The sequence below is a fragment of the Stegodyphus dumicola genome, chromosome 3 (genome assembly GCF_044657685.1).
Source record: "Stegodyphus dumicola isolate Sdum_Otavi_A_Nest chromosome 3, ASM4465768v1".
NCBI lineage: Eukaryota > Metazoa > Arthropoda > Arachnida > Araneae > Eresidae > Stegodyphus > Stegodyphus dumicola.
In genome coordinates this window covers 84,896,391-84,917,689 of record NC_140770.1, presented here as the reverse complement: position 1 = coordinate 84,917,689, position 21,299 = coordinate 84,896,391, and the positions used below count along the sequence as shown (strand labels likewise).

The 21,299-nt window shown below is 31.0% G+C and overlaps 1 protein-coding gene across 2 annotated transcripts in view; it reads right to left on the bottom strand.

Moving 5' to 3' along the window:
* AGBE (1,4-alpha-glucan-branching enzyme) overlaps positions 1-12,226 on the bottom strand; it is a 68,425-nt gene extending 56,199 nt beyond the window's left edge. The window contains exons 1-4 of one of the 2 annotated variants that reach the window (XR_004757916.2): positions 12,019-12,226; positions 6,254-6,423; positions 3,408-3,523; positions 173-295 (exon numbers count right to left, since the gene is read on the bottom strand). Coding sequence is in view for 1 of the 2 variants with exons in the window: in XM_035357425.2 (XP_035213316.1) it covers positions 173-295; positions 3,408-3,523; positions 6,254-6,423; positions 12,019-12,131 (522 nt within the window). In the remaining variant the exon portion in view is untranslated. The remainder of the gene's footprint in view (positions 1-172; positions 296-3,407; positions 3,524-6,253; positions 6,424-12,018) is intronic. The other variant, XM_035357425.2, reaches the window with a different exon arrangement.
* Between the last annotated feature and the right edge of the window lie 9,073 nt (positions 12,227-21,299).

The following is a 21,299-nucleotide window of genomic DNA, read 5'->3' as shown; positions in this document are numbered from 1 at the left end:
TGATATTAAACACTATTCTGAGAGTTTTGATTGTAATCTGAAATTTGCAGAATGTGATTTTACTATATGCATGTTTTAATATTTTTTCAGTGCAAACATATCCAATTTACCTTGAACAGTTTTAGAAAGAAAACTACTACAGATATTTTTTAATCAAGACATACTCACCTACCTCATTATCAGGAGGATTCCAAAACCTCTGATCATAGACTACTGAGTTTTGAGGCTGTACAACATATGTTGCCCATGGGGAAAGACGATCTTCCATTTTACCAGCAGCAGTCAGTACAACTAGCTATGAAATAACAGCATGATTAATTTTGAAAATACCTAAGAAAAATAGTATACATGATGCTAGACATATTACTGCAACATATATCACCTTTCTAACTGAATAATTAGGTGGCATTACTTTTATATCTGTCTTTGTAACTGATGCATAGGCACCTCTGAAACTAATACAACTTCTGAACATCCACTTATAGCAGAATTCAATGTACAGGGAGAAAAAAATTAATTTAAAAAATAGTGTAGTTCACTGTATGCAGGTGTATAAATCATAGCATTTATGAATAAAGAAAAACCTTAATAGCATTCCTTCTCCCCTACAAGGCAAACTCAGTTTTTCCAGTCATGCTTCCAGCTGTAAGTCTCTTAATGCATGGGGCAGACAACTGTAAATTTGATCAACTTTCTAAACAAAGATTTTGAAATTTACGACAATGATTCCAATCTTTTCAGAAGATGATACAAATTGACTGAATATTCATGATTAATAACACAATGTTTTGAGTTATCATTATGAATGATTTTATCGAGTTATCATTATGAAATTACATTAACATTAAAGTGAAGTTTGTACTAATACAATGATACAAAATTGATACTTGCCTGTTTTTCTTAAAATAATTTAATGTTTTCTGAAAATATGTAACAGGATTTTTAACAAAGTTCTCACAAGTGTTGATGATATGGGACAGCACATATCAAAATTAAAAACACATCAGTGGCTTCAGAAAAAATAAATTGTTTAAAAAAGTCATCTCAAATGGCAGAAAATACATGTTTAAAAAGACGAAATTTCGAAAGCACACCAAAGGAGCTTGTTAGCACACAAATTTGTTACAAAATAATGGTTAGGAAACAAGCGTTAAAGCCCAAAAGAGGTTTTTGAACACTGCTCACATAACTGAAATTTATTAATTTTAATGCATTTACTTTCATTTGGTTTCAGCAAGACAACAAACACTTTTCAGATTTGCTTATGAGGTATATAAAAACCATAAGGAAAAAAAATAATGTTAACACACTCTACCAGCATCCAGTCTACTGATAAGTAGCATTTCACCATCTAATATGAAACAGAAAACTGACATATCTCTACTATACTTACTTATATATATAAGATCATGTGAAAATGATACAGATATCTCTGTCTCTTCATGTAGTAAATATATGAAAGGATTCTCATCATCAAAGAAAATTAAATGAAGACTCAGTATTTTACCTGATTTATCATTATATATAGCTTTATTTTTCATTTTATAAATTTATGTTTTCTGAATTTTAGTATGTAATTATATCTATTTAATTTTGTCACTTTAGTTAAAAAATACATAATGGATTTTCACAAAGATAGCTCAACATGAATATTAAATAACAGTATAATACCTTCAAGACAACTTGCCACAAATCATGGGCTTTCCAAGTTCATTTTAATAATTTATGTTTCTTTATTTTTGCAATCTTCATAATTTTACTTTTCCCCCTTTTAATAAATTGTATTCTTTATTTTTGAAATCTTCTTAATTTGATTTTACTATGATTAAATAAAATTTGTATGATTACATCTTATTAACCCTCTTGCTGCGCATCCCATGATTTACACAGACAACGTAGAAGTAGCAAAATTTGTGCAACCCGTGATTTCCACGAGGAAGAATTTTTGCCGTCTATTTAACTGTGCAGCCCACTATTTCCCCGTTCAAGGTTTCCTTTTGGCTTTTCTGTGATGTTTAATTGTTTATTTAGATGTGGGCTAACAAGTGGTGTTAGTTGTCTACATTTCTGCCAAATATACAAAAATACGTAATGTAGCATTTTCAGAGCTCAAAGATGTCTGGCAGGAAGCATTTCGCGAGTGATATAACCTATATTCCTGACGATATTTCCGACTTTGATAGTAGTTCTGACTCTAATTTCAAGTATATTGAAGATAGTTATAGCAAAACTGATGAGAATTTCTCGGATTCCTCTGCAGTGATGAATCTGAAAATTCAGTTTCTACTGAAAATGTTCGACAGTGGTGCAAAACTGATATGCAAAATATTACATTACGTAAATATTTTCATTAGTATATATGTTTTACCATTATATTTTTTATATATGTTTTACCATTTTTATAAAATAAATCATAATTTAACCAATATTAATTTTCAAAATTTTCCTTTTGTATCATTATTCTTCAATTTCAGTATTCTGACAACCTTTTTCTATGATTTAATTCTATATTTAAAAAAAAAACTCTTTTACAAAAAATTTTTGGATATTTTAACTCTAAAATTACATATATTTTAACTCTTAAAATATTTTTTTAACTCTAAATATATGTAGATTTGAAATATGTAATAAAAATACACAATTTTTTAAACTATTTTGATAAAAAAGTATGCAGTGAGAGGTTTATTCAATACCATATTATCATTACTAATAATATGGTATTGAATAAAAAAGATTATCTAAAAGAATAAATGCATATATTTAAACAGCTATTTCTCATTATTATCAACCAATTACTTTTTCCTCCACAAAAATTTAATGAATATTTTATACAGCTGTAAATAAGATGTCTTTTTTTTAAAGTTGCATATACTTTATTTTTTTTTAAATCTTTCAGAACATTATACTGTTTTTAATATGTCATCAACTATAAGATTAGATACATCTTTTAATTTCATTATCACCATCAACAGAAAAAAAAAAAAAAAAAGCAGATTTAGAGCCTTAAAAAATAAAATAAGTAAAATATAAATTACATCTAGCAAATATTTTTTAATAACAGATTTAAATTTTGTTATAATGATATACCTATCAAATTAATGATTTGAGAAAATTACTTACTTCAGAATCATTTATATTATAGAAAAATATGCAGTTTTAAGATGTCATTTATTCTCAGACTGATTCCACTTTTAGTGATATTTAAGTAGAAAAATTAATGCTTCAGAAATGATGAAATACAATATACCCTATCCTTTACAACAAAGATAACAGAAAGCTTCACAGAAACAAGTATCCCAATGATAGATTTTAATTTTCTTTCTGTAGCATTCTTTATGTACTATAATTCACACCCTACCTAAATGCTCCTAAAACTTTAATTTATATAAAATTGATATTTTACTTACCTTTATAGTACTATTATGAGGTATAGGGCATGATCCATCAGGATTTGGAGGGATTTCCAGCTCCCATTTTCCAAAGTCAAGCTTCCGGAAAGGATGGGTCACTCTCTTCCAGTCATCTAATTTTTTTGTATTAACCAAGTTTTGAATTTAAAACTGCAATTTTAACTATATACATAGAGATAGGCAAATAGATATATAAATTTAAATATACACTAAACTCTTGCGGAATGCGGAGGTCATTGTGCATATGACATTATTGAGCATTGTCGTTATTGTGTAATATGGCAGAATCAAAAATGTGTTAGGTAAAGTCCAGATCAGAGATCGCCAACTGGCGGTCTGTGCTTTTTGCTGGTCCGCAGAAAAATTGGGACATTATTTATATTTTTATGAAGATTTGGTTTAAAAAATGACGACTAACAAATCTATTATGGAATATGGATTATACTTTTTTTTTTAATTTTAGCTACAACTTTTACCGAAATTCCTTCTGAATTTAGCGACATTTTAGCTACTTTTGCAGGTGTATCTAGCGACACTTGAAAGTGAGTTGGCATCCATGGATACGCTGATGTTATCAATATTAGCGCAAACTCGAATTCTCTTTCCTTTTGAATTAAAAACATATGCTATTGTAGTTGTTAGTAACACAGTTTTTCTCCATGTCAATAGGCAACTTAATGGATTTTTATAAGAACTAACTGCATTCTTGTTTATTATTCCATCACTGGAAGTTTTCGGGATTTTTTCTCTTCTTTTTTTTTTTTTTTTTTTTTTTTTTTGTCTGACTGTTGATTGATGGCGTCATTGCTGAGTAAGCGATGATTATTATGTTTACAATAATTAAAAATTGGTGGCATAACACTATCAGTTTATTGATATTCCTTTGTGTTTGCAGATTTGTTTTTGCTTTTCGTGAAGTTCCTTCTCAGTGATATGAAAATATGAAGCTTTCTGTACAAGAAGGTAAGATTTTTGTACTTCTCATGTAATTTCTTAATGTGAACGAAATATGTGTAGGTTGATAATTATTATTGTATAAATGTATTTATTTTTTTTAATTCATATTAGTGGCCCACCAAACATTAAAATTATATATGTAGTGGTTCATGAAGTTCTAAGGGTTGACGACCGCTGGTCCAGATTATGTATAATTTATATAAAAACGTAAATATTATGGTAATTAAAAAAGAAAAGTGAAACAAATGTTAATTGAAATGTTTTCTACTACTGCTTAAAAAGCAGGTACATGATATAATTATATATTTTTTTAAATATCTGGCGATTTTAGTTGGGACAATGTCTTATGCAACTTATAAAATGCTTCACAGTAAGGAGTGTAAAGTTTTCAAATACCTCTTATAAGCTGTTCTCTTTCATCTCCATTTCAGTCAATCTCTATTACAAAAGCAGACGGTTGCTGTGCCTTTTTTAACAATTTGTATAACTTCTTGTATATACCTCCACTATCCCTGCTTTCATCATCTGTTAATGTTATAAGTCATCCAATTCTGCATTTGTCATTCTTGACTAATGCTTTCATTTCTCTTTCTACCATATCTGAAAATCGTTTGTCATCTACTGCTTTTGTAATTTGTACAATTTCCTTCGCTTCATTTTCAAATGATGGAAATCTTTTGAAATTGATGATAACTTCTGGCCGGCGCTGATGCTAGCAATTATTCTTTGTTGATGAATTCACTTGTTTTTATGTGAATTTAGTCATTCCTATGTAACATCTTAAGTTGAATTGCTTCCAAAATTACATTAGTGTTTTATACTCTCCAACGTCTAATGCTTTATTTGTAAAGATGTAAACATGCTGGACATAACAGACTTTGAATGCTTTTATAATTCCTTGATCAACTGGTTGGATTAATGAAGTGGTATTTGATGGAAGAATAAAACTTCTGTATTTGGATGCAATGTTGTAAGGCTGTCAGTACCATGTCCTGGATGTTATTTAGAATTAAAAGAACTTATAAGTTCAGGTTTTGCTTTTCTCAGTAACATTTGACTTCTGTAATGAATGAAACTTCATATCACGTTAAACTGCAACACGTACAACATATCACATTAAACTGAAATTATCATGATGGAAAAAATAATGGACACAATTAAGAAATCGCATTCTGCATGTATGCATTCGGCAAAGGTTTATTATAGATAGATATAGGTATATAGACATAGACACAGTAAAAGTAAGTAATTTGTAAGAAAAAATTTGTCTCGTTCATGAATGGCAAGCTTAAAGCAGATGGTTCATTTGTTTTTAAGGTTAAAAGAACTATCCTTTAATCTCCTGAACATCTGGATGTCCATCCAAGAAAGTATAGCAATCTTGTGAGACCGTAAAGAATGCAACAGTTTTAAAAGAAGATAAATATGAAATTACCATTCATTTGGACCTAGGCTGATAAAGCAGACTGTCTGCAAAAACCCTCAATGTCAATGCATTTTTAAATAGTTAAAAACATATTATGTCATTAATTTACTTTATTTATCAATAACATGGAAATCATGGAGAATGCAATCTACCACTTTTAATCAGTTATTTATTTTTTTGATGGCACTACTAAAATGCTACTATTAAATTTGAAAAAGAGACAAAATGACAATAAAAAGAAATGATTGAAACAATATCCAATTTTAATGTTGGCATCTGAAAAATAAAGAATTCACAAAAACAGTAGATTGCATAATACATGATTATCAATAATACTTTGGCAATTTTAAGCTTTATATACTTGGAAATACATCCAATTTCATTATTACTTTGAATAGCCTATTATATATGGAAAACATTTAGTCATAAATACAATTACAAAATAAGGTAAGTTACATACTGAATTCTCCCCTGAGGTAAACAGCTTCGGCTGCAGGTGCCCACTCTCGGCATCGAATGCCATTGTTCTCTGTTACATGGATTCCAAAGTGTTTGTAGCTGCGACAGAACTCGATCAAGCCACCTTCATATTCATTGATTTTATCATAAAGATTTTTGAAGCATCCATAGCTGTAAACAAATGAGTAAATAAATAAATAACTAAAAATCAGGGCTTATTAAAAATAAAAATATATTAAGAAAAAGAAGAAAATATGAAAGGTTTCAGATTTTAAATTATGTCCACAGGGGCGTTTTTTTTTTTAACATTTTAGCAGTAGGATTACGTTACTCAAAATTTGATGACTCTAGGTACCATCTAGGTTTTCTCGCATCATTTTATCACAATGCGAGAAACATACATTTTTATGCAGATTCTTCAAATATAATACAGGGCAATAATATTTGGTGGCAACAGTTTGAAAAGTGAAATGGACATTCAGAGCAATTCGACGCAAAATGAAAACAATAGTCCCTCAGGGGTACATAAATCATAACTTTCAATGTATCTATATTATCTACTATATTTTGTTCATGAGCAATATGTAGAGATCACTGAAGATGCTTTCAATGAAGAAAAATTTGTTTCTAGTTACTGTTTAGTTAAAAAAATACTTTTGAAAATGTATGGTGCAAAAATCTTATCTATAAAATAGCAAAAATTGGCTGTCCTCCAGCAATTATAAAATATTTCAAAATAAAAAAGTTTTCAAATTAAAATAAGAAATTCTAAATAAATTAATCAAGAGAATAAATTAATCAGAGCAGATATGTCCCAGGAATAAGCCTGGATCCTGTACTTTTTAATATTTCCATTAATAATATCCCTACTTCAGTTGGGAACATGATACCAAAATATGTCACTGATAACGATGATGAAAGTGACAAATGTAAATGTGATTAGCCTCCAATTAAAACAGCCACCACAGCAGCACCTCGCCATATTCATCAGGTGCATGGATTTAATTTGGCAAATAAATTTCTCAGTTTTGGAATAATCATAGTAGCTATTTTAATAAGAAACCACCTAAATATTTAGTTAAACAAATTACAAGACATCATAAAACTTATAAATGATCATTGCTAATCAAAAAAATTAAATCAACTAAAATAAATGCAAGACGGGGTTTTCAAAATAAATAAATTAAATCGAAGAAATACCAATAAATTAACATGTGAAGTATTTGGGGATTATTTCAGAATAAAAAACTTTGTTTTAAACTTAACTTTTTTATTCTGTTTAAAACTTAAGTTATCAACTATAAAAAAGTTAAGTTTTATTTTCTTATAGTCACCTTTTTACTCCCACCTGTACTTTTTGCATTAAAATAATAGTTCTGTAGTTAATTTATAAAATAATACGGTGTTATTAATATAATAATAAATATTGCATTTTCTAATTAAGTTAAACTAAGGTGACCAGATTTTCCAGAGGGCAGAAGCCCCTTCTGAAATGAAAATACGGAGTGCAAAATTTTTAGTGAAGTAGCATTACCTGTAAAGAATTACCCATCATTTGCGAATTAGCGTGTGTGTTAAACAGACAGAATAATTGAAAGAAAAAATAGAATTTATCCATATCTCAGACTGAATTAATTATTAAATCAACAATTACAGACTTTGGGATCTGAACTGAGACGACTGAGACATGCTTTCAGTAAGAGCGAACAAAAAATTTTTAAAAAAAAGCAGTCGGAAAATAAAAGTTTAACTTCCTACCAACCTTACTGCTTGAATGTGTCCTATTAATTCGACGCGGATGATGGGCCTTCCTGATCAGCCGCTGACCTACAAGAATCATCCTGTGTAGGTGCTCCGTAGATGCATTTCATTGACGAATGAATGCTTCTAAGAAGTTTTAGCTCTTGTAGAAGTCTTTCATACACTTCATCATAAGAACTGCCAAACTCAAAATTGCATTTCACCATTGACATTGCTTGTAGTATCTCCAGTTTTAACTGTGTCTTTTCAGTTGTCCATATGGATATTCATTGATGAGAAAACTCTTTTACTGGTGGCATTTGTCCCTGGAAGACACAACAAAAACTCCACAATTTTCTGGATTTGCGCATGTGGCACGTTTTTATCCTTGAAATGATGAAACATTTCAGCCCATCGACGCGAAAAAATATTTTCTTTTCCTTTAAAGTTTAAAGAAATTTGAAACAATATTCGTTTTATGGAATCTTGATAAACGTGACCTTCGAACTTCAACGCCAGCTTGGCGACAGATATTTCACGCACGCTGTTTCTGTGTCTTAGCCACTAACTTGGTCGCCGCCTGCATTTCTGAGTGCTCATAGCTCTATCGGAAGCAAGGATCAGTGAGGCATCACCAATGTGCAGTAGCGGCCAATTCGGGTTAATTGACATTAAGAGTCTCTTTTGCAGAAAAGTGGAACAGGCATCCTGCTGGGACAAGCGAAGGACCTCGGGATATGAAGTCTGAAATCCGGACTGTAACGCCTAAATCGAGATGTCTGGCCACCTTAGTTGAACTAAAGCAATTTGGAACTACTCTTATATGCGTTCTCAGGTCGCCAAACATTTTTGGTGAAAAACTCCATGCTACCATATTACTATCTAAATTTTCTGTCTACATTTTGAACTTTAAGTCTAAAATGTCTCCAAGAACGCAGTGTTCGCAAATGCAAAAACCACGTTTTGAACACACAATTTAAGCTAAAAATCCGACACAAAAACAAAAAATTTAGATAGCAAAAATATAAAGTTACTAACCAAAAATATCTGACAAAAATATATGTACACAGCGATATATTTTAACTTAAAAAAACATCTACGAATTGCAGAATCTAGGCTACTAACTACGCACACCTCGCTTTAATAAATTAACATAACAACAATAAATTTCAAAGAATACCACGTACACAGCGATCTGTTTCAACTTTAAAAAACATCTACAAATTGCATAATCTAGGCACTACGCACTAATCAATAAAATAAACTAAAATTAATTTCAAACAATAAAAAAAAAACAATAATGATGACAGAAATTCATGCTAAAAAACAATGAACATAACATTCTACAAAATAAGAACAAGAATGAAATAAAATGCACTTACCATGAATGAGTGCTTTTTGGAACAGCAGAAATTTCCAATTTCATGCCGCCATATAATGACTATCCTATTTATATGACAGCCAGACACACTATTCAGAAAATTCATACTATGGTTCACAAATAAATGTTCAAAACCTTCTATTCCTAAATCCTTGTAAGATTTCCATCCATCCGAAATAATAATATCCATCCAAATAGTTGTACCAGGCTCAATCCACTCTTTAATACACTGCATCAGCGTTTCCCTACTTCTATCATGCACAGCCGCTAAAAATAATCTCCCAGACCCTCTTTCCACACCTCCAAATACCCACTGCCCCTCAACAGGATGGCCACGATGTTTCCATTTGCCAAACTTCGATTCATCAACTCCCACCACTTTATCTTTCCCCTCTGTCTTCTCAGACACAGAGCATTATACAGAGCAGACTCATTAACAACTCCAACATCGTTCCTTTTAATACTAAATTTCCTTTGCACATAGTCTAAAATATGCGACTGAAATCTTCCCACCATGTCTCTCATTGCAACATAGGCCATTTCAAAAACACGCACAACACTAACCAATGAGCAATTAAACTACTCCAGCAAAAGATTTTTCAACATCAACAGGGTTGCCATACAACACACAATAGCACCAAAAACCAGCACACAGCACATATCACCACATTTGCTGATGTTAGGGAGCATATAAGAGTAGAGCCAGCAAGTTCGATAATCAACTTATATAAAGTTCTACTTAAGTAAAAGTTTGTGTAACACATTGCTTACATAACTTGGGAGGTTACTATAATTCATTTATAAATGATTAATAAGTTGGCTGCTGTAATCATTTCTGCTCTTCAACAAAAAATTATCACTGCATTATAGAAATTTCATGTACTCATGAAACATGAGAGATATTAGTTATTAGCATCTTAAATGTCTAAGTATATGATACTAAAGACAACTTAGAAATAAAAGTTTAAATTATATAGCTCAACAAAACAGAAATCTAATTTTGAAAGAATCTAAAGTTTCAACCACTTCTTATATACTGAATTCCTCATTACCAATACATACATATACTACATAATAGGCAAACATGAATCATAAAACTGTAATCAATCCAGGCATACCATTAAAAAATTCAGTTATAGGTCATGTCCATATTCAAGTATTATGAAAAATACTGTATACTATGGTGCAGTTAAATCAAACCAGTTTGTTTACATGTTCCAATGTCTCATCATCACCAGTATTTTTGTTTCATCTCCAGTTTTCAATTTGTATTTTTCTACTATTCTCTTGAGAGTTACAAAGAATGTCTTGATTTAAAAACTTCCTTCAGCCTAGATCATTCTCTTTTTTCACTTATATTTTAAAATTCTTGAACTTCAGAAATAATTTTAATACAGCCGACATTATTACATAATCACTAGCAAAACTTTCTTATTTCACGATATCAGATTTTTTTTTAAGTCATGAATTAACACTAAGCTTTTAACTGTATTTCAAACCTATGCATAACAAGAGATACAATGCATCAAAAATAATATGTTTTCTGACAACAACAAATTTCTCATCTATACCATGTAACAAACTTCAGTTCAGTGTATCTGTGCCTATAAATAACAAGTTTAAAACCATGCACCAAATTTCATGTATTCATCAAAGATAATATAGAGGCATATAGAGGTAAACTAGTAAATCCAGGGCTAATTTCAATATTTTCAATCATCTAAGCAATCTGTACAACTGGCGTCCATAATAAATCGATCATATTAGTAATTTAAAACAAAATGCAATTTAAATTAACTGTGCTCGAGAGAACAATTTAGCTGGCTTCCTCAAATCGGTTCTTACAGTTTGTAATTCAGACAATATTTTCAACATTCAACACACCTTGAGAATAATTAGTACTCTTTTATTTTTAAATATTAAAAAAATTTTATGTTTTAAGCCCTTAAAGGTGTGTTTCTTTTTATTCATAAACATATTTCAACATTTAGAAGTTAAGAAATTTTGCTAAACTTTTAACTATGGCATCAAATGAATTCTTTTATTTAATATGGTAGCATCCAAATCTGTTCAAAGATTATGAATAAAGCTGATTTCTAGGTTATATAAAAAATCTTTAAAATGCTGTATCTCCCTTCTTTTTTTTTTTTTTTTTAATTCCGAGAGCATTCTATCCCACTACGTTTACCTTCTAAAGACTAAAAAGAAATACAACTTTAAAAATAAATTCTACAACTATGACGAAAGAAATATAAATAAAATTAACTTTAATGATAGGCGTTTCAGCAAAAAAAGTAACCCGCCTAAAGAACACGAACTAAGCAATGTTTTAAAAACTAGGAAATTAAGATTACAAATATTTACATTTCATCCACGAAACATTTCACTATATATATTTACATAAATGATCATTGTATACATAACAGTGTCCTCAAAAATGCTTTCTAAAATATATTTTTCGATATAAGATTACAAATATTTACATTTTACCCACGAAAAATTTCACTACATATATTTACATAAATGATCATTTTATACATAACATAGTGTCCTCAAAAATGCTTTCTAAAATATATTTTTCGATATATATTACATATTAACCTTTCTTTATATAACTCTGGATGATACAGAAAATAGCAACTTACCGGCGTCGAATTTCTTTTTCATGAGGTTTCAGATAGGGGTCTAAATTCAATACATTTTCAATTTCTGGAACTTCAACACTCTCCGCATCTGTGAAAGACATTATAAACGACATTTGTATACACAGCCTGTGTACAGAACCGACTTTTGCTCAGTAATTGTTAAAATCACCGCGCAATGGTCGACGAAAGGTAGTATCACGTGTCTTTGTTTTTGAAGGTCACGAAGAAGTTGTTTTTGATATCAAATGTGAGTAGATAACTCTGAAAATTCTGAGATACGTTGAAGGGTTAAAAACAAAGAAAACTTTTAACAGTACGTAAGGGGTTGTGATTATTGTTAAAGGCTTGCGAATATAATATTCTAATTAATTACTAATGTTTTTAAGTTAAAAAAACAATCATTCCTTGCAATGCAGGAGAAATTAACTTTAAAACACAATAATTCACATTTCTCATAATTAACTAGTGAGTTCTAAATTATATTAATTACAGCTCAATATAATTAGCACGATGCTAAGACAATTTATGAAAATGGTTTTTAAAAAAGCTTGCACTAATTTCAAAAGCGACATAATTTGTAAGTAAAATGGAGTTTTACCTGATGTGAAAGAAGTAAACAGAACTTTCCATCCTTTCGGCATGCGAATTAACTTCGGTAGCAGTCCATTACCGGATGAAGAAGATATTTTGTTTTGATCCATTCTTACGTAAAACAAAGTATACAAACAATACCTGATTCCGGTTCGTTTAAACTGAGTATATGAACAATAACTGATTTCGGTCCATTTAAATTGTGTATACAAACAATAACTGATTCCGGTACAAACAATAACTGAAAGCGCGCAAGGGTTTTGGTAAAATCCAGATGAAGTTCCGATTGATGGTTTAGAAAGCGGATTAAAGTTTAGTTCCAATTCATTTTAAACCCTAATGCAAAGTTTTTTTTTTTTTTTTTTTTTTTTTTAAGATCCTAATAAGATCATTTCATAACCCTGTCTCGTTATGGACCATATCTCTTTAAATTCATTTAATACATGCTCGCGCAAGAATTTTCAAAAGCTAAGACTTGATAATAATACAACTTTTTATCAACTGCAAATTAATTCATTAAAAATGATGAATGAAGAATTTTGCTCAAAATGTGAAATGAAATTAAATAAAGAACGTTCTTTAAATTTTAATCTGAAATGAAATTTTTTGCTATAAAAACTTTTGAAATATTTCAGATTTTCAAGGTCAACATGTCATTAAAAGCAAGAATTTAGAGAAAGCAGATAATGCCTCGAAGATGAATCACGCTCTAGACCACTGTTTGTCAAAGTGGTTCCTATGGACCCCCAGAGAAGTCCTTATGATCTCTGAGGGGATCTTCGGAAAATTTATATTCATTTAGAGTTGCGTGGACAATGTCGGGGGATCTGCGAATGGCTTAATATAAAACAATAATTGTGGCCCATTTTCACCGTAATTAAAAATAAATATCAGTAAGTAAATCTGAAGCAATTTTTATGCTCTGAGTAAAATAAAATAAGTTGTATGCTTTTTTTAGAGTGAATGAGCAAAAGAAAAAGCGCAGATGGTATAGAGTTTGAATATTTAAAATATGGCTTTATTCTGTTATATAATACTTCAGCTACGTGCCTTTCTATTCAGTAAAACTTTGCTAAACTAATGAATGAAGCTTAAGGAATATTTGACAATAGTCCACAGTGACAAAAGAGATAAAAACTTAATTTCTTTTTTAAAACAGTCAAATAAAAATATCTGAAAACATCGTCTTTGTGACATCTGAGCACGATGACGAGAGACTACGTGCTTTTTGTAACATTTCTTTACACATTGCAAAGTCAGAAAGCCGCACACTGTTGGTGAAAAATTTATTCTACCAGCTGCAAATGAGGTGATGCGCACCAGCTTTGTATGTAGACGCACGCTGCATAAACCAGCTTTCGGTATTATAATAAGTAAATCTGGAGCAATTATTCCACTGGGTAATAATGTACTCGTACTATAGAGACGGATGGACAAAAGGGCTCAGTGTATATAAAATTCTTTGTATGAGTTCATAAAATCATCTGAAACCTCTGTTCAGCTTGACGAATCAGTTTTGTCAGAAAATGAAGCTTTACTTTAGTTATTAGTGCTTATGTGAGATTTGTAAAAGATTGTGCGAGATTTAGTGTATGTGACATTTGTAATAATAGCTCCCAAGAACTGTTATTTGTCAAATATTTGGAAACTGATGCGAAAGGTGAAACAATACTTAATGCATTAAAAAGATTTTGATTTTGTAAAAACTATCCCTTAAGTAATAGTCTCTCTGTTGCAAATAATGGTGCTCCAGCAATGGAAGGACGACACCTAAGACTTTCTACCACGCTTTAAATAAGCTATACTGAATGTATTATCTGGACATATCGTGATCGACAACATTTAATCGCCAAAAATCTTAATGAATACTTGCATGGCTTACTAAATAATGTCATTACAGCAATTAATAAAAGCAAAAGGGATGCCTTAAATGAGAGATTACTTATTCAGAAGTCAAACAACAAAAATCAGCGTTATATTTTCAAATTTTCACAGGACTAGTTTCGATGGTTTTACCGAACCACCATCCTCAGCTGCAGAAACGCAAATGAACGAGGTAGGATATAATGATCAGATAAGATAAGAAAGCCTGGAAATAAGCTAGTGGCGCTATCTGTTAGTGAAACGAGAACTAAAACATAATTTCTTTAAAGGCCGAAGGCAAAGATGGATTGGAATTAGGATCGTTAACTAGAACAGAAAGATGTTTTTGAATGTGAAATACCTCTAGAAAATCCAGTTTTCCAATGGAAGATGTTTTTTGAATAATTTTGGCAGCAGAAAAATTGTAAATGTGATTTTCGGACCAACAATGCTGGGCAACAGAAGACTTCTAACATATGCCTCATGTTCCTTGAAGCGAAATTTTAAGGCTCTCTTAGTTTGGCCAATGTAAATTAAACCACACTGGCAAGAAATCCTATAAATACCCCTAGAATTCATATCCGGAAGAGATTACTTGTTGAGTTTTGCTTGTAAAATGAAGATTGTCATGATATACTACTTACTATTTGGTTCGTTAGTTTTCTAATAATGCATGTTTGGATCCATTTTATGCGCTGTTTGATTCAGTATTGGAATTCTTAGGAAATAAAGAAAATGATTTGTGGCTCAATTTAATTAATTCAAAAAATAGCATAGTTTATATGACCAACATTTTTGTCAAATTTAGCGAAATTAGTTTAAAGCTACAAGTTCACCAGTTTAAAAAGTATAATATCTGGGTTTATTGCAAAACATTTTCCATACAAACAAATCTTGGGAACAGGAGAATTTTGTCAGTTTCCAAATTTCAAAAAGGAGATGAAGATTTGCTTGCTTATTGTCATCACTTAATGGTTCTTCATTCTGACTTCAGCCTAAGATTTGAAGACATTCTTCGCTTGGTTATTCCGATTGGTTATGGACCCTTTTGCATGTAGACGCACAAGCTCAGATGAATCCGCACAAAGGAAGGAGCAATTTATTGAATTATCCATAAATGATAAGCTGAAACTAACATTTGAACTAGGATACCTCAATTTTTCGTTACAAAAACAAATACCAATTTTATATCCTGCATTATGGGTCATTGTACGAAGATGTCGATTGCTCTTCTCCTATCTAATAGAATGTGGATTTATACAGTTATAAACCTCATCATGAAAAGAAAAAGGGGAAAAAAAAAAAAAAAAAAAAAAACGCTGAAAATTACTGCTCATTGAGATTTACGAATGTTACTCAAAAACATAAGCCGAACATGAATAATTTCATATCATCCCATCTGATTCGGAGAAAACAGGAAAACAATGTGTTGGGGTATTTTAAAACAAAAGTTACAATTTCAATAAATACTACTTTAAATATGAAAATGTTTTATTAATTATATCTCCTTTTACCATTCAAAACATCCAAGTTAGATTTGGAATTTTCTAAATTAGGCAGTACAAAAAGTTATTTCACTTGTCATGGTCGGTTTTTACCGTAAGAAGGAGTCCATAGGCACTGCAAGTTTGGGAACCCAATACTGCTAATGAACAAAACTTTCATCAAGGTCCCAGAAACTGATGCTTATCGTTTAGCAATTAAGTTTACTACTTCAAAATTTTTTATATCAGCTGGATTCTGCCAAACAGGGCAATATTTATAAAACTATAGACGTAGGATAAAAATCTGTTACGGAGCTCCTTCCCCCAGTTTTTCAGCGTAGTAGATGTCTGATGCAAATTATATTAAAAAAAAAATATTTCATATAACGTGTTTTGTGAAAATAACTTACCATTCAGTATTTTAGAATGTATTATATAAATGAATGTTATAAAGATGTATAAAATGCCGCTCTTTATTATGTATTGTATAAAATAAGGCTGTTCTCCAAACAATATCTTAAACTTACATATTTTAAATCAGAAGCTTATTTTTTTTCTGAAAGAAACTAAAGAAAAAAGGAAATAGGCAAAAATTCTTATTGATTTTACTATAAATCTTAGTTAAATTATAATGATAATAAATTAGTGCAACTAAATTTTTTATCAACTGAATGATAGTAATATAAGAATGAAATATATACTCGTCAAAAGTGAAATTGCTACAGCATGAAGAAATGTGGCTAACGATGTAAAAATAGCAGGATCGGCAGAGAGAAGACACATTTGCAGATGATTAAAGAAACAAACAAAGATATGAAAATTTTTAAACTGTTTATTCAATATCTAATGCGGCCACCACGGGCATCTATAAAGACCCATAAACGGCGCGACACATTGTCTATGAGTTTATTAATCGTCTCCTGCGATATTTCTTGCCGAGTCCACTTCAGCTCTCACTTCCTGTACAGTATTCGCCTGTGTTGCCCTGTGCCTCACTCGTCCGATGGCAGCCCACATATACTTGACTGATATATACTGACGTACATCCGGATGACCACTGCTTTTTTACCGTGCTCTTAAATGGTCCTGCGTCCATCGTGCTATACATCTCTGAATTGTACTTACGCCCCGTCCGAAAGGACTGGCAGTTGCGCGCATCGACAAACCGAGGTCATGCAGTTCTGGGACACATTCTTGTTCCTCAGACAATAACTGCTGATATTCAGCTCTGTGATGTCTCCGAGGCATTTTCTACCCTTCTTTCAATAGTTCCATTACAATAATCTGTCACTGATAGCAGAGAAAGCCAGCTACTGGATTTTATAGCCAGAATAATTTACATAACATCTCTGATATCCACCGATCCTGTTCTTTTCACACTATTACTCGCATTCCTTCATTTTTGACGAGTGTATAATTAACTCTTTCGCATCGAAAGACGACCAGATCTGTTTTCATCAAACATCGAAAAACGCCCATGTTTACGAATTTGTCTTGGAATAGTTTTCCTTTCCCCCTGCCTAGTAGATAGCTACAGCATTAACAATAACCTACTTAAGTGAAATGACTGTTCTCTCTTGGGGGTTTTTCAGCGGTTTCATCCATTGTGTGCACTTTCACCTTAGGGCCGGATTGCACCTGCGAACGTCAATAGCTTTCCGTATGTCTCCTTTAGTTGCTTCAAAAGAATAATTGACATGTCTCTTAACAACTCGCGAAACCAATGAGCCATACACTAACGTGGAGGGGAAAGCACTAGGTGGAAAATAAACGAGGCGTTGGGGCGGTTTGTCGTTGCCTGAATGAACAGGCGTTACGGGCGACTTCGATGCGTAAGAGTTAAAAACCTCAGACGCTTCTTCTTCTCCTTTATTATGAGGTCTGGCTTCATTTCGGTCCCATGTAGTACTATAAAATATTTAGATACTTTAATAATATAATAATCAAGATTTAAAATATTTCAAATACCATAAAAGGATTTGGAGGACTTGAAATTCAAGCAGGCGATGCGTATCCTGATTTCCTCTGTGAATATTAAGCTTGGTTGAAAAGTTATTTTGAAAGATCATCAGGGTTTGCTGCACATCGTTTCTGGAATATGCTCAGTTTCCTAACTTACATAAAACGCTCAAAGTTTCCTAAACACAACAAGGGATTTAAGTAGCCAAGAGATGCTTTCTCAAATAAGCTCCTTTTTAAAAATTATTCTATTTAATGATGATACCAAAGTGATCTAAGTGATTTATAGCCCCCTGGATACAAAAGCACAATCACGTGACAGATAAGCGTGCTCGGGCACGCAGCGCTATTTCACTGAATTATGTCAAAAAATATAGCAATATAACAATTTTGAAAATTGTAATGCTTAAAAATTATATGCATATAACGCAAGTTTTTAAATTTACATGTATTTACATGTAAATTTAAACAGAGATAATATTTCAGTTTTGGCACAAATTAGGCTGATTAATAAGGATTTCACGTAAAGCTCAATGGTTTTACATGAGCTTTGCGACTTTTAACTCTTAATACTGAGAAATAAGAGTAAAACAAGGGATAAATCTTATAAGGCCAAAAATTCTTTGAGGAGGGGGCGCAAGAAGAATAGCCTTTTTTCTTCTATTTCATCACCCTTAGAGTCATAGAAAATACTTTCATAATTCTTAGAAGTTCATGAACTCTTTTTTCTTCCCTCGTTGACTTGAAAATTTTGCAGTTAGAAAATTTTATTTAATAACTCGCCACTTCACATATTATAGAAGGAATATATTTGATATACGTTCTGTTTAACTACTTTTTGTTGCATTAAATCATCTTTTGATTGCATTAAATCATCTATAATACCAATAAACATAGCAATCTTTTAAATATTATTTTTCGATTAAGTACAAAATGTAAGTTTCAATTATTTTATCACCATAAATATTATTTTCTAATCAAATTTTGAAAATATTTTTCTTTCTCTTCTTTACCTTCTTTTGATCAAATTTTTAAATATACGCAATTTTTTGAACTCTAGAAATTCCTTCAATTATCTCTCTTCAAGTTACAGATTATTAAAAGGGCCACTAATTTGAGATTCTTTTTTTATTTACATTGTTTAAAAGATCCAACAGGAACTGATTATAAAGTATTATTTTCACTTAGGTTTATTTGTGTTTCGCTTCAGTAATCCATACTAAAACATAAATTTGCAATAGAAATAAATTTCAGTTCATAATTTGGCTGGACTGTAAACAAAAATAAATATTTTATATATTTTGAAATATAACTTTTACTTGCATAGTAGTAAGTGATGAATAATTGCTTCTGCTGTGCATGGTTCTTTTATATTTTAACTAGACACAAAGTTATGAATTTCTTTTCACAAATGAACTTGGCATCACAAAACTGTGAGGACATTAATTCTTATACACTGGGGGGGGGGGAGGAATTGGGACAGTTCCTTTATCTCCCGTTCTACTAGGCCGATTGACGAAATTCAAATTGCGTTTTTCATGTCTCGAAAGGGCAGCTTAGGATATGTATTAGATTTATATATAGCATTGTTCTAATATAGGTATTTTGACACAAAATCTGACTTTTTCTGAAATGGCGTGCCAATTATTTCCATATTTCGATGATTGAAATGCCTGTCTACGTGACTTTTTTAGTATTTTCATCATGGGCAATGTATGTGTGTATGGCTGCTGTTTTGAATAATTTTAAATGCATTTGAGTTATGCATGAAGTTACATGTAAACCAAAAAGGTCTGTTACTAATTAATTAGAAATAAAGTTACCTGCTGTTGTAACTCAGAATACTCTTCTGTTAACTGAGGTATTCCAATTTCCATTACAAAGGTGTGGTGTGTGGTGTGGTGTATTTAATTATGGCAAAGCACACTAGGGCTCTCTGCCTAAGGGGAGGGATGCCTTTCGTGGAGGACTTTCTAAGGGAAACTGGCTCGTATACACGTTACACATGGGGAAAACCACGAAAACACCCATGCAGCCAGCCCGTTCACGGGATTCGAACCTCGGACCGAACTACCAGTGTTCAGCGACTTTACCGCTCGGCCGCTGGTGGGCTCCCATTACAAAGGAAACTAAATATTTAAACTTTTATTTGGTAATAAGAATTTTTCTCTCTGAAGCTCGGATCACTATTCAGAGAATCTGGAAGAGTCGCATTTTCACGAGAAATATTAGATTTTTTAAAGTAATAAGGCAGTTACTTGTTTATTTCACATGACAGCAGAGACTCCATTATAATTGTTCATTTTATGATATTGGAGGATTTTTCCGAAAAAAAAAAAAAAAAAAAAAAAAAAAAAAGAGATTACTCTTGTTTTCTGAGCTAAACAATATTTAACTATTCGCAATAATGTAGCATTTATGAAATAATAAGTCTCAATTTTTTCGGTAGTGATATTTTGGTGGAACAGCGTTGACTGACATTGATGATATTCGAGTACAAACCAAGGTTTTCTTTGCATACATTCTTTCTATTTGAAATAAATCATCCTAATTCTTTATCCAATGAATGTTTTGTCAATAATATAAAAAATAACTGATAAAAGACTGCCGTTGGTTTCGCTCTGTTTCAAAGAATGAACTTGTATGAATTCATATGGATATATACTTTTATATGAAATTATTTTTATTAATTATTTTCACATTTCTGTACTAGGAAATTAATCTCATAAAGCAATAAATCTTTTATGATTATATGAATCAATTACATTATAAAACAATGTATGAATATTATAAATATTATAAACATTATTAATATTACAAAATGTATTATAAAACATTATGTATTACATCAAATTTCAATTCATCGCTTATCGCCTTTGCAGAAAATCATCATATTGTGCTCGCCATTATCTAACACATTTTATTGACTCAGTCAGAAAAGCGAAACTGATAGATGTTTTTTTAATAAATATGACAAATTTCGATATAACATTGACTATAACTGTAGCGGATCAATTTCTAAACCATCTGCGTCAAATTACATCAAATATTGCAATAGAGAATATGAAGAAGTTTATATTTTTCAGACTTATTAAAATAAAACACAGAGGTTTCTTAATAATTTCTAATAGTGAACTTGAAATTTTACTTTAATTTTTAATACTTCCTGCTAAGAAAATTATCTTAATCTTAAATTATTAAAACACAGAAGCCAGTAACTATAAACTTCTACTATTCACATTTATGGTGTTTCACATTACCAACTACTACTTCTCACATTTGTGTCGCCCATTATAAGAACTATTTAAAGGAGATAATAAATGTTTAAATGTTTAAAACTGTAAATTGTCAAAAAACAAAAGACGGTTTTAAACAATAAAAATA